The sequence below is a fragment of the Gasterosteus aculeatus genome, chromosome 4, assembly GCF_964276395.1.
Source record: "Gasterosteus aculeatus chromosome 4, fGasAcu3.hap1.1, whole genome shotgun sequence".
Classification (NCBI taxonomy): Eukaryota; Metazoa; Chordata; class Actinopteri; order Perciformes; family Gasterosteidae; genus Gasterosteus; species Gasterosteus aculeatus.
This window is the reverse complement of record NC_135691.1, coordinates 5,354,766-5,367,584: the sequence shown is the minus strand read 5'-3', so window position 1 is coordinate 5,367,584 and position 12,819 is coordinate 5,354,766. Positions and strand designations below refer to the sequence as shown.

General features: G+C 45.8%; 1 protein-coding gene across 1 annotated transcript; it reads left to right on the top strand.

The window, feature by feature from the left end:
* Positions 1-1,390: 1,390 nt before the first annotated feature.
* vegfba (vascular endothelial growth factor Ba) lies at positions 1,391-12,819 on the top strand. The gene is made up of 8 exons (XM_040174583.2): positions 1,391-2,106; positions 4,883-4,934; positions 5,027-5,223; positions 5,318-5,391; positions 5,495-5,530; positions 7,665-7,748; positions 8,809-9,057; positions 9,344-12,819. Exons 1-8 carry the CDS (start codon positions 2,029-2,031, stop codon positions 9,363-9,365), a joined length of 792 nt encoding a protein of 263 aa, XP_040030517.2. The 5' UTR covers positions 1,391-2,028; the 3' UTR covers positions 9,366-12,819.

Here is a 12,819-nt window from a genome sequence, read left to right as displayed (position 1 = left end):
AGATAACAGCATATCCCTGCAGAACTTACAGACGCCCTCACCCTCTCGTGTGAGTGCCGTCGTAACCTAAACACACTGTTATGACTGTGCATGTCTACACACACAACAACGTCTGTGAACACGGCTTTAATTGTCTTTTATCTTCAGTCTAATGAGCTGCAAAGGGTAGTTTCTTGGATTGGGCTTTAGAATAATACTCTGTCTGACATTGGTGCGCTCTTATTTATCATTCGGAAAAGCGGTAGACTGATAAGGAGTGGAAAATAAATCATTGATGGGAAATCGACCCTCAGACTTTTACACCATACCGCCTTTTTAGATATAACTGTTCAAAAACAAACATTTCCAATGAGTTTGAATCAAATAAGTGGAACCTAATCTTCATTTTTTCCCCCACAATTTTACAGGATCAAAATATAATGCACATGCAATATTTCCTATCCAGGGTCTGTAGATGTTAGAAATACGCGTAACAGCTCAATATTAAACATACTCTTTATTGTATAAATACTACGATTTTTTTGCCACCGAACTGCAACTGGTAATTCCCAACTAATAATTTTGGTCAATAAAATGCCAGAAAACAAGGTTGTATTGTTTATTTTGTCCAAAACCATCAGATGACAATAGAGTTTATTTGGTGCACTTTTTCTTCTCAGTAGATGACTCAAACAATGAATCAATTATAAAAGCTGCGATCCATCTTCTGCGAATGGACTCACTGATGACTAAACATTCATTAGGAGAACAAAACAAAAAAACGTGCAGAAACAAAACCGAGGACGTGACCTCATTGCCCTCAGCAGCAGCTACGGCCCTAATCCCCATTTGCACCGGGGCCCCTGAGTGCCGCCCCCCCCATGACCCCCCCCCCCCCCCCCCATTCTCCCCCGCCCCTCCTCATGCCCCGACCCCCCCGCCCTTACTTGAGGAGCAGCAGAGACGCTGCACCTGTATTCAGTCCGCCCGTCCCGTTTGGACAAAAAGTTGGCAGCGCAATGGTTCCGCTGCGTGCGTCTCAAGGGCAAAGGAAACGAGGAAGCCGATCACAACAAGTAATGAAGAGAGCGAGCACTCCAGACGTCTCCTCGGACCACCCCGCTGCTCCCTCCCCGCTGTAGCGGCTGCCGTGTCAGCGGAGGATGTTATTCCGGTCATATTTATATTTATAAGAGGATAGGGAGGGGAAGAAAAAAAGAAAAACACAAAAAACGGGAAGGATCCTATTTTCCGTGGGAGCGACAATGTGGAGGGACTGACCGAGCCGGAGGAGGGGAGGTTGGGGGGGTTGGGTGTGTGTGTGTGTGTGTGTGTGTGTGTGTGTGTGTGTGTGTGTGTGTGTGTGTGTGTGTGTGTGTGGAGGGGGGTGGGGGGGGGCATATGCGCCACCGTCCAGCTCTGCACGTCGGGTCTCCGCGGGATGGATGTCCGAGCTGAATGACGTGATTTCTTCCAGCCGCGCAGAAGGTTTTGCGGTCGCAGCGCGTCCCCAGCGGGAACGTGGATGCTGGACGCTCCCGTGACGTCGCGTCACCTCGGACCCCCGTGCGGGATCAACGGGACCAGCGGACAGAGCTAGATTACATATAGGAAGGCGTTCAAAGTTTAAACAAGTCTGATTTGTCTGAAGAAAAAAACAAAAAACAATCTGGAATGTAAGGCTGTGGTGCAACGATTAGATGGAGATACATATGCAATTATCACTTGTATCAGTGGAATGAGGTTTATTTGGTCACCGAGCAATTGAAAATACAAACTGTTATCGGAGAGAAGGTTTGGAACGGACTCCTGCTCGCTTTCACGACCATTTCATCTCCGATGCAACAAGATAAAGTTATTCTTCCCAGACCGAGGATGCCACCCTGGGGGTCCTTTCAAGGAAGGGAGCCCGGGGAATGAAATGAACGCCGGATTTCTGCGCCTTTAGTCGGACACAGAAGCGAAGGAAGGAAACGGACGGAAAACCACCTCTTTATTTTTTTATATATAGGCCATATATTTTCTGTGCTGCCCTTTGACTCCTGCACAATGGGGATTATGCTTCAAGTTATTCTAGGAATGTTTCAATTCCTGCTGCTAACCAGAATACCGACGTCCCATGCAAAGGTATGTATCGGGATTTGACCCTAAAGACTGTAAATGTCGCAGGTGGTCATTCTGCCACCAGCTGTCACGTGTTTCTCCAGCTCGATGGACATGAGGTAACATCTCTCAGAATGTAGTCAGGTTGAGGACATGTGGGACATCTAGCTCTGTGGTAGTGTATCCCCCCCTGGGTCAATGACCTCTGTCACCTATACGGCCCAGTGAATGATCTATTTCACATTGTGGTATTTATTGTCTCCTCTACATAACAATTTAGTGCCAGACATTTTTTTCTGTTGAGTCACCCGACACATCGAGTTTATAAATAACAAATAATTTACCAAAGCTTTGTAGATCAGTATCAGCCATTCAAAAGAATAACTTCCAGGTTGCCAGGTTGTTGAAAATCCTCCTCTAGCTTGACATTCATTTCTTTTTAGCAAGCTGAATTGTTTAAAAAGGAAATGCATTCGTCACAACGTTGTTAATAGATGGATTATTTAATAGGCTATACCTTTAAGGAATAGTTTAGGGAAATGTGCTTATTGGTGCAATTTTATCGGGTGTTTGATGACAAAATAACACTCTTATTTCATAATAAAGACTAAAAAGGCTCACAAATATAACAACATATTTTATCATTCTGTTCAAACAATAAGTGCATGAGGCAGTTTATTTGTGCCTGTTTCTTCCGAGAGTCTCCTCTGGTTGCCTAGCAACTAGTCGGCCAAGGAATAGCCTAGTACATTAACACAAAGTGACACGTGTAAGACCTCTGAAGCAGATATGTAGTTTTAACAGTTTAACAATAACGTACAATACGTCATTTGGTGAGTCTTAGAGGTGCTAGTAGGCAGAGCCCCGCAGTCGTCTCCGGTCTTTAAACTAAGCTAACTTGCTGCTGTGGCTTCACATTGACAGCGGTGTTGATCGTATCTATGATATCGATCTCATCATTTAACTCTGTGCACTGTTGTCTTTACGATATTTAGCGCTAACATAGCTAAGAATGACATAGCAACCCCAAAATCGTGCATAATGGTTTATAAATGATCTTGAGCATTAGTAAATTCGTTGATAAACATTTATATTCCCATTTTGGGCTGCCAACAATCATTATTTTCATGATAAGTTATTTGTGACGTTTCATTTCTGCAAATTGACTTATTAATGGACTAATTATTTTAGTTTACCACGCATCATTAATCAGTGGTACCAAAATTCGTACATAGACTTTTTAAAGTAAGTTCTGATTTGTGTCATTCAAAGAAAAATGTTGTATATTATGCTGTTTAGTTATCACTGATAAGATAATATTCATACAGACATTCTCCACGCGCAGCGGCAGGCCCACATACATGGAGAGACCCGCCGATTCTTTATTTATGTCTGCAGGCTTGTATCGGGAACAGGCCGTGCTTTGCAGCCGTGTGAGATCCAGCCCTGAGTTTGTGCTGCTGAAGCCTTTGTTTTATTAATGCATCATCCTAGACAATACATGACACGCAGCAGTGTGTGACTGTTCACCTGCGCACAGCCGCCGGGTCTCTCGCCCGAGGCGCTCTGCTTTCACGCTGTCTGCTTTACTGACACGTTTTGTGGGAAAAGGGGTCATTGTTATTTCTCCAATAGAGATGAGGCTCAGTGTGGAGGAGGGAGTGTATGGCGGTGGGACACACACACACACACACACACTCTCTCTTGGCCCATCTGTGCAGTGTGCTGTGTGGTTTTGTATGTGTGAATGTGTGGCTGCCAAAGCGAGGTAATCTTATCCGCGTCTTAAAGGCTGATACAGAAAAGACACACTTAAGCTCACATGCTACCAGTCACAAAATGGCCTCAGCACCAGCTTAACTCACAATCAATGTGGGCCAAAACCGGCGTGCGAGTGCGTGTCTGTGTGTACGTGCGTGTGCGTGGGTGGGTGGGTGGGTGCAAAGGGGTGGAGCATTTAAGGTGGGGGCAACTGGACAAAGTCTACATTCACTTAGAAGTGGCCTTGGTCTTCAGACACGCACATAAGTCCAATAACGGCAGTGTGTGTTTTTTAGAGCTATAAAAATCAGGGTCAGTCCCACTAAAGTAAAAGTGAGAAAATAATTAATTTAACTGTTGGGCTGCTCCAAAGGGTCACATGATAAACCAAAAGAGGGGTAATGAATGAAACGACCCCCCCAAACACACACGTAACACTATTTTAAAGGATCATAAGACAAACAAGTTGGGACCCCCAAGTTTAATATTTAATTACCTTGTTTTCACCAAATTATCATATTTTCTATCATGCAAGATGTTAATCTGCAGATTAATGAGTGACTATAGGCTTAAGTGCAAATGGAGAAGTATAACAGCAGTAAAGAGTGGGTTCATTTCAGATCAAATCACTAATACCCACTTCAGGGGGGAGTAGTATTGGGTGTCCGCGTTGCTGAAAACAAGGGTTGGTTTGATGTCGATGCTGCTGCGTGTGTATCAGCTTCTTCCTCTCCATCTACCTCCATGCATTCATGGAGACGGTTGATTTCAGATGCCGGGTGGGAACATCTTGCGGTGGTCATTGATATGAAATACTTTCATCTGTTATGCAAACTGCCAATAGTCTTAAAAAGCACGAATGGACCCATCTTCTCACCGGCTACTGTTACATCTCGGTTTATGCTGCAGTGGATTTCAAAAACTGACTCCAAAGTGCAAAGCTGAACGCCGGCCAGCAGGTCAACTTGACCCGGAAACACTGAACTTCTGAAACGGTGCTTCTCACATGCGCCCATTGCCTTTCATTTCTCCCTTGCAGCTCGCCCACTGGCGCCCGGCAGACTCTCCAAAATCCAGAGAAGGCCGGGAAGGTAAGCGCCTGTCCTTCCCCCCCACTTCACCGCTTAATGAAGCCTGAGGTGAAAGATATAAAATGAGGACTGTGTCGGTTCCCCTCCACCAGTGCGCCGGTGGCTGGAGGTTTATTCGCGCAGCGGCTGCGAGCCTCGGGACACTCTGGTGGAGATCTGGCGGGAGTTGCCGGGGGAGACGCACCATCTCTTCATCCCGTCCTGCGTCTCGGTGAGGCGATGTGGCGGCTGCTGCGCTGATGAGGCCCTGGAGTGTGTTCCTTCGCTCACGCACACACTCACCATGGAGGTAAACACGCAGACACACACACACACACTAAATTCTCTCTTTAGTGAAGATGGTAAATGTTCCAAAACAGAATATTTTTCTGATGTGTGTGCAGCTGATGAGAACCTCCTTCATGCAACATGAGCTCATTGAGCTGCCCGTCCTCGAGCACAGCCAGTGTGAGTGCAGGTAATAAAACACACAGTCTGTGTTCAGAGATACGGGGAGTACCTGTTGTTGATTGACCTCACGTCACCTTTATCCTGACACGTCTGTTTTTATCTGTGAGCAGATTAAGAGAACAAATCCAGCCGACCTCGACAACAAGGTAACGCTTTTTTCATTATGTGGTTTATGAATTGTGTTGTTCTTCAAAAAATCCTTCGTATTTATGTAAAGTAGGTTATTATTCCCCGTTCCCGCTCTTTGCTGCTTTCCATAATTTCTCCTTCTCTTAAATTGTGTGTGAGTGAGCTGTTGTTGTGAAATGTCATGTTCCATCGTCTCTATTGCGAAGCCATGTTCACTAATGATGCTTTTAGGATTCTGCTGTTGATTTGATGATTAGGGGGGGACGATATTCAGTGGCTGAAACCTCCACAAGTAGTGGAGGATAAACGTGGTGAAGAATCACCTGTTTGGGCAGTGATTACAATTCAGGCCGTTGATGCGTTTCACTCCGGTGGAGGAAAATGCACCTTAAACACAGCATCCATAAAGACACAAGTAACACCCCGATGGTCACCTGACAAAGTGTATCATAGGGCAAGTTGTCCGTGTTGAGGTTCAGCGGGACAGACAGCGGCTCACTGTGAAAGGAACATTTCAGTAGGATTCCTGATGTTTGTTTGTGCACCTCACGCTGGCAGGTCCAAACACACAATCGTATAATTGCATCTATGTTTATGTCTTCTACTTCCTGTTAGGATGTGGACATAAATAAAGGATTCCAATGTATGTGTGTTTGTGTGTATACTGTTCTACTTTCCCCCTGTTTGTGTGTGTGTGTGTGACTCTTGTTGTGTTACATTTCTGGATGCATTGCACAAGTGTACTTGTGTTAGTATACATTTGTGTGTATGGAGGTTTTCATGTGTGTGGGCATATGTGTTGCCGTGTGTTTAAGTGTGTGTGTGTGCGCGCCCATCATTAGCATCTGCGACTCCCCCTGCATCCCCTGGGACGGCCCGCATCCTGTTGTCACCATAGCGATGATTTTATCTCCCGTGCCATGTGCTCTCACAGACCGACGGAGCAGAGTCACGCATCCACCATAGTAAATTACAGCTCCAAAGACAACAGCAGCAGCAGCCCACTCAGTTAATATTGACAGAGCTAAGCCTCCAAAAACCGTCCTAATAATTTAATAGACGGTTAACATGGTTTATAGCTGATGAGATTAGAGGAAGGAATCAGGAAATCAGGAAAGACTAAAATCAAAGCACTGAGCAGATGCACTTTGTTGTGGAGGGCACCAGCATACATTAAAGTAAATCAGATTGCACCCAATGAAGACTAAGCACTTCAAATGATAAGGAACACAGCGGTTGGCAAACATCTGGCAATGTGGACTCTGCCTCGTAAAAAAGCAACAGTGGTAACTGTAATGTTTGCAGGACAAGTGTCTCCTTCAGATATTTTACATTTGATCTGCTTGTAACGAGTTTGCAAAATTACTTTTAACTAAAGTTGCTGAATAAATGTGTAGGAGTGAACATGCATTATTTGCCTCCCAGACTTGTGGTGTAATATGACAAATTAGATGGAATGCAGAGGTCCAGACCAGACAAATGTCAACGCATACTTCAGGAGTATTTAAAGAATAATCAGATCAACAGATCTTATTATGTCAGATATTATACACACTGAAACATGCAGTATGTGAAGTTTACTTGAACGTCACTTTGAGCTTCCTGTTTTGAAAAAGTCGATTAATCGTGTTTTTGAAGGCCTATATGTTTGGATTAGATCATTGCTTGAAAGCTGCGCACTTTATGAAAACAACATTTGAAAATGAAATATATGGGGACTGGTCGTTGTTTGACATCTCTTCCATTTCTCAGTGCAGATACGAAACGTGATGTTTGGTACCAACACTAACACTAACACTTTGATTCCTTCCCTTAAGAAATATAATCATGTGTTTCAACAAAAAATGTTTTATTGTCAGAAAAAAACGAATAAAAACTCGCTAAATGAGGAAATCTGATCTTTTCCTGATGGGAAAGTCATAAACTGTCTGATCAGAGAATAGGTAAAGAAATAACAACCGTATCAAATATTCGACTAGGACAACACCGTGGCTTCATCTAAGGATACTTTCAATATATTCACTGATTTTAGTTCCATTGTTGCGGCTTGTACACTAAATACGTTTTTGGATTTGAACAGGTGTCAAAAATAAAACTGCTGACCCATTTAATGTGTGAAATATATATATATTTTTTGTCGGATATTCTCAGGCCCGCTGTGAAGCCAACGAGAACGGGCAAGAAAAGGGAGAGAGGAAAGTCCAGACAGAAGACAAGTGGAGCCATCAGAGCTGCGTAGGTCATCCTCATGCACACACACACACACACACACACACACACACACACAGCCCCGGGACAAACGCCTCTAGTATCCAGCTGCTATTTGTTTCTGTGATTAGTTGTGTTGCATGTTATAAAACCCACGACACACAAACGATCAGTTGGAATCATTGAAGATCAACATCATTCGTCGTCATTTTCACATTCTTCGATAAAAAGGTGAGTTTAAACTACGAGGGTCTGCTTCCGTTTGTGATTCCTGTGAGTTCATCACGAGCAGCGAAGGATTGAAAAAGTCGGCTCTCTTCTCCCATCTGCTTCCTCTTCGCTTTGCTGTCAGTCGTTTCCGGTCCCCGGGGGCCCCAGAGGTGACTCAGTGTGGGTGTGATGTCCCTCCGCACCCATCTGTCACTCAACACAGGCTTTATTCAGACTCTGGCAGGGGTGAAATCTGTGTAATTTGCCCCCCAAATACCACCTCCTCTTTCCATGCCAGCGGCAGGCGTGGTCATCGGGGCCCCGGACAAAGATCGCCCCTCTCTGCCTCATTAAGTAACTTCATTAAAGACTGAGGCAGAACCAGCTCCAGTTAATGGACCAACTGACGCAGGCGACTTTCTCAGGAGAAAGTACAGGGCGTCTGGTGGTGGAGGCGGCAATGTGACTATTGCCATGGCGACCAGAGGGCCGACAGAAAGTTTGTCGGTGGCAAAGGAAACAGTATCCCGCTTTGGTCACACATCTCCCACACGCACCGCATTGTGTGGTTGCGTTTAAGTCACGCACTGCGAGTTCAAACCAGGCCCGCATCCCACTCTGAGCCGCGCTTTAACACCGTGGTGCTTGATCAATGCAGCAAAAATCTTTTGGAGCTCGTATGCATCCTTTAACGGGGGGAGGGGATTGTCGGTGTTGTCGGTGTGTCGACCTTTGTGTGCATTGCCTGAGGTGAACAGACAGCCATTGTTCCCTGCGGATGAAGCCCTAAGACTCGATCCCGTGACCTTTCCGTGTGCAAGGAACAGCCTGCGTGTATGAGGACATTCTGCAACTAACCCCTCTCCCCTCCATCCAGGACCCACGCGCCCCCAACTCTTCGTCCCCCGTCCTCTCCTCCTCCTCCTCCTCCTCCTACCGCGCCTCCTCCCCCGTCACACCCGCCCTCCGGCCTCTCTCCCTCCCCGTCGCCGTCTCAGAGGCCTCGCTGCCCCCGCTGCAGAGGGAGGAAGTGGGCTGTGGATGCGACGTCGTGCCGGTGCCGCTGCACCATCACAGCCGAGAGCTGCGGACGGAAAGGCCGGGTGCTCAACCCTCGCCGCTGCAGGTCGGTTCAGTGAAGTGTTTGGAAAATACAGCTCTGAAAAGTGGGTCATTTCTGAAAATAGAAGGTGTGTGTTCCCAATTGAGGGTATCCGACTATTGCTCACCCGCTGTAACCAACCCACGTTCCATTTCATAGTCAGACGATTCCACAGCTTCTGAACCTTACTTTACCTCCAGAGGGACTATTCCATTAATAAAAGAAATGCTGTTTGGATCAACCCTACTTGAATATGACAAAAAAAGTGTTTCACCTAAAACCTTCTTCTCTGTAATGTTGACTGTTCCAGGTGTGATGCCCTGAGGACCTGATGCGTCTACTCACTTTCTCTTCACCTCCTTCTTGCCACCCACCCCTGTTGATTCATCGGCCATTCTCAGCGTCAGTGCCATGGAGCGCACAGACGCTTCAGTCACCTTCAGACTGAAGGACACACACACACACACACGCGTAGCAGCACTCTTAAGTTAAGCCACAAGTGCGACACTACAGCCTGAATATAGACCTACGTATGCATGTGCAGCCAAACATCTTACCACCTCCTCTGCTTCCGTGGCTCAGCTTGTGTGTCGTTCCACATGTACAGACACGTAGAGTCAAAAAAACAACAACAGCACGTCCCAAGAGTGGAGGGGTGAAGAGGCAGCTTGATGGCAAACTCTGTCTCAGCGGACAACAATCGCTCGAGCCCTTGTGCTTCAAGTCTGAACTTCTGATACGAGCAGCGGAGACGCGACCGACTACACGAGGACAACGGACGAATGACGCCGAGCACGCGAGAAAAACCTACGTACTGACGCCTGCGGTCCTGTCGCGGCGGATTCCAGGCCGAAAAGTTGACGGCGGATTTCTGTCTGGAGGGTTCGGGAAGCAACAGATTTGCAGACGCACTCGTCCGCATTCGCATACGAGGAGGACACACAGGCCGTCCACATGACCCGGCACCCCGGTGTGCGTGGACCTATAGCTGAGCTGAATGCCGGGATGGAGAGTATCTGTGTGGTCTCCCCCGCTGAAAGACCCAGATGGGATATCCCTGCAGCCGGTCTCTCTCCCATTCAAAGCGCATGACCACGGGGCCGGCTCTCCAAGCCGCTTTCCGCCATTTGTTTAATTTGGGTCCTTTGTCTCCGTCTTCCCTCGGCTCCCGGATTGAAAGCAGCCGCTTTGCCTCTCTTTGCCTCTCCTTTAGGCAGTGAGCAGAATGACAATAATGAGGCCTGGCGGCTGTCCACCGCTTCACAAACACACACAAACACACACACATTTGCGCTTATAATACTAGAAACACAAACGACACTGCAAAGGCCGACACACACAACCTGACTCGCTCTGTACTTATAGCAGGCGCGCATACATTCATATTTACATCCATATTTACACACACACACACATGTGAATGCAAGTAGCCATAAGCATTTATTTGTGCCACATCAAGTGTGCAAATATACACGTGTTAGTCGTTTGTGTTTGCAATATACTGCCAAGTCTTCATCTAATATTGTATTATATGCCTCTGTTTTATATTTTATTATAATTCTGTCAAGTTGATTGAAAATGCTCTATTGTAGAATGTGAGTCTTTGTCCGTTCATCTTTAATCCGGCTGCATAAAGAGTCACGCTGGGTGGCCGTCTATGTACACGCTCAGCATCTCAACCGATACCCAAATGTATTGAGTTTAAACGCAGGGCTCACACGCCACCACGAATGGGGAAACTATATACATTATAATGCGTGACTCAAACAATTGGCGGGGGTTGTGTTGTCCGCGGCACATAGAAACCAAGCGAATATCCGTTCCCAGTGCAGTGAATGAAAACATGGCTGTTTTTGTTGCACGTGGGAGCCGCCGTAGAAAAGAGTATTATTCATTTGGAACGGAACCTGTTTGTATTCTGACCGAATCTCACGGTTTTACTCCATGTTGGTTTTGTGGCTGCTGGGCCGATGGGTGGGAGCTTTGACTTTAAATGTTTCCAGGAAGGACGAGGTCTGCAGCAGCTCGGGCTGAAGCCGGAGCTCAGGGGACCCATTATGACGGCTCCTGGAGTTCATACCATCTTTTGAAAACACTCATTCAGACGCTTTGTCCTGTGCCAAACATGTTTTACCAGCGCATCTAATCTTCATGACAAACAGTAGCTTTGAAATTCCATAATTAATGTCTCCACTCTTCCCAGGATTCGTACGATCCTGCCGATTAAAACAGTCCAGAGGCTGAATTATTTGTGAGTCAGCCGTGAGCTGTTTCCGTCGCTGGTGTGATAACCTCTGTATTTATACTCTCCTGAGATGAGATTATTTTTCCACGCTTGCGTCCATCGTTAAGTGTTTGTTATTCCTCATCAATCAAACGATGCTTCAATCACTACCTCTATATCAAACCATATTAATGACCAAGTATTAGAGCCTTGTTGTTATTTCAGACCTCTTTTAAGATAATGCTTTTATTTACATTTAGCAATAAGCACAGTCTAATGTAGATACGTGGACCTGCAGCAGATCTGTAGTGAGAATCACTGGTTTAGAAGAACCGATAGGAGTTTTCTGTGTGCATCTTAATAATCAAATAAGAAGCATTTTTTATACGAGGAGAAAGAAACTGGTCCTCTGAGTACAGACCAGACACTGTGTGACTATGTGGAACAGTAGAAGATGCCCCAAAGCGTTTGTAGCCTCAAACTACTGGTGATGTCGAAGTCTCGGATTTAAACGCTAGAAGTTTTGCATCTCGGGAAATCCGCTCATTCCCTTTGTTATACAAGAAGAGTTCGACCACACTCATGTCTGTACTATGTGGAGCTGGAGCCAGCGATCACTTAGCTTAGCGTAAAGACTGGAAACCGCTAGATGCAAGTCAGATCTAACTCTCCAACCTTGATCTGTTGAAGGGTCCCTGAACCTCAGTAGACATTGCACTTGTTTGAGATCGTAAAGCGCAGATTCTACATGAGCCTGCTGGGGGAAACAGCAAAGGGAGTCAGATTGAAAAGCGCCACTCTTGCAGACATGTGCGACATCTCAAAAGACATCCCACCCTGAAGAGTTGTGTTGCGCTGAGATCTCTGTTTTCACGGCCAGTCGGGTTAATTCCTGTTGAGAACCACAAAAGCAGAAACAGCAAATCCCCTTTGCAAAGCGGCAGTACTGAGAGACGAAGGCGTCCCGTGTACCAGAAACCGCCCTGCGGCCCCAAAAGACCATCTTCAAAAAAAGAAAGCATCAGTCGTCGCAGTCGCCTGCCATCTTGTCAACGTCCCGACTCTTTGAGATATACAACGTGGACGTATTAATATCCTACTTAGATGTCAGTGTGCTTTGTATCTGCACAGTCTACATGGTACTGTAACGGTGGCCCTGTCCTCGCCTCCCTTGGCCTATAGAGACCCCTGACTAAACTATATAGCGTTTCATAGTCTCTAGCCTGACCTTGTGTTTGGCCTAAGTACATACTAGAGATGTATTTGTGACTTTGTGTTAGCTATACCTTGCAATAAATCTCTACGCTGCCAATACATTGTACTACTGTAGCCTACGTATAAAGAAAACACTCTTTTTTTTTTTGCTGCTACACCATTTGTGCCCTAATATGACGTCTCTGTAGAAAACAATGCAGTCTTATGTTGTGTTAGTATATGAATGCCAATTAATTCAATGTCCACATAAAAGTCTGTACTACAATGTCAAATATATTGAAAATGATACCAGGATACAGCCGTGATGTTACATGTTATTAAAGGAAATGTCTTATTTTTCGTATAAA

Bases quoted from the DNA above. Each gene is read 5' to 3' on its own strand.
- vegfba (XM_040174583.2), top strand. From the start codon at position 2,029: ATGGGGATTATGCTTCAAGTTATTCTAGGAATGTTTCAATTCCTGCTG. The intron at 2,107-4,882 runs GTATGTATCGGG...TCTCCCTTGCAG, and splicing joins TACCGACGTCCCATGCAAAG to CTCGCCCACTGGCGCCCGGC. The intron at 5,224-5,317 runs GTAAACACGCAG...ATGTGTGTGCAG, and splicing joins CGCACACACTCACCATGGAG to CTGATGAGAACCTCCTTCAT.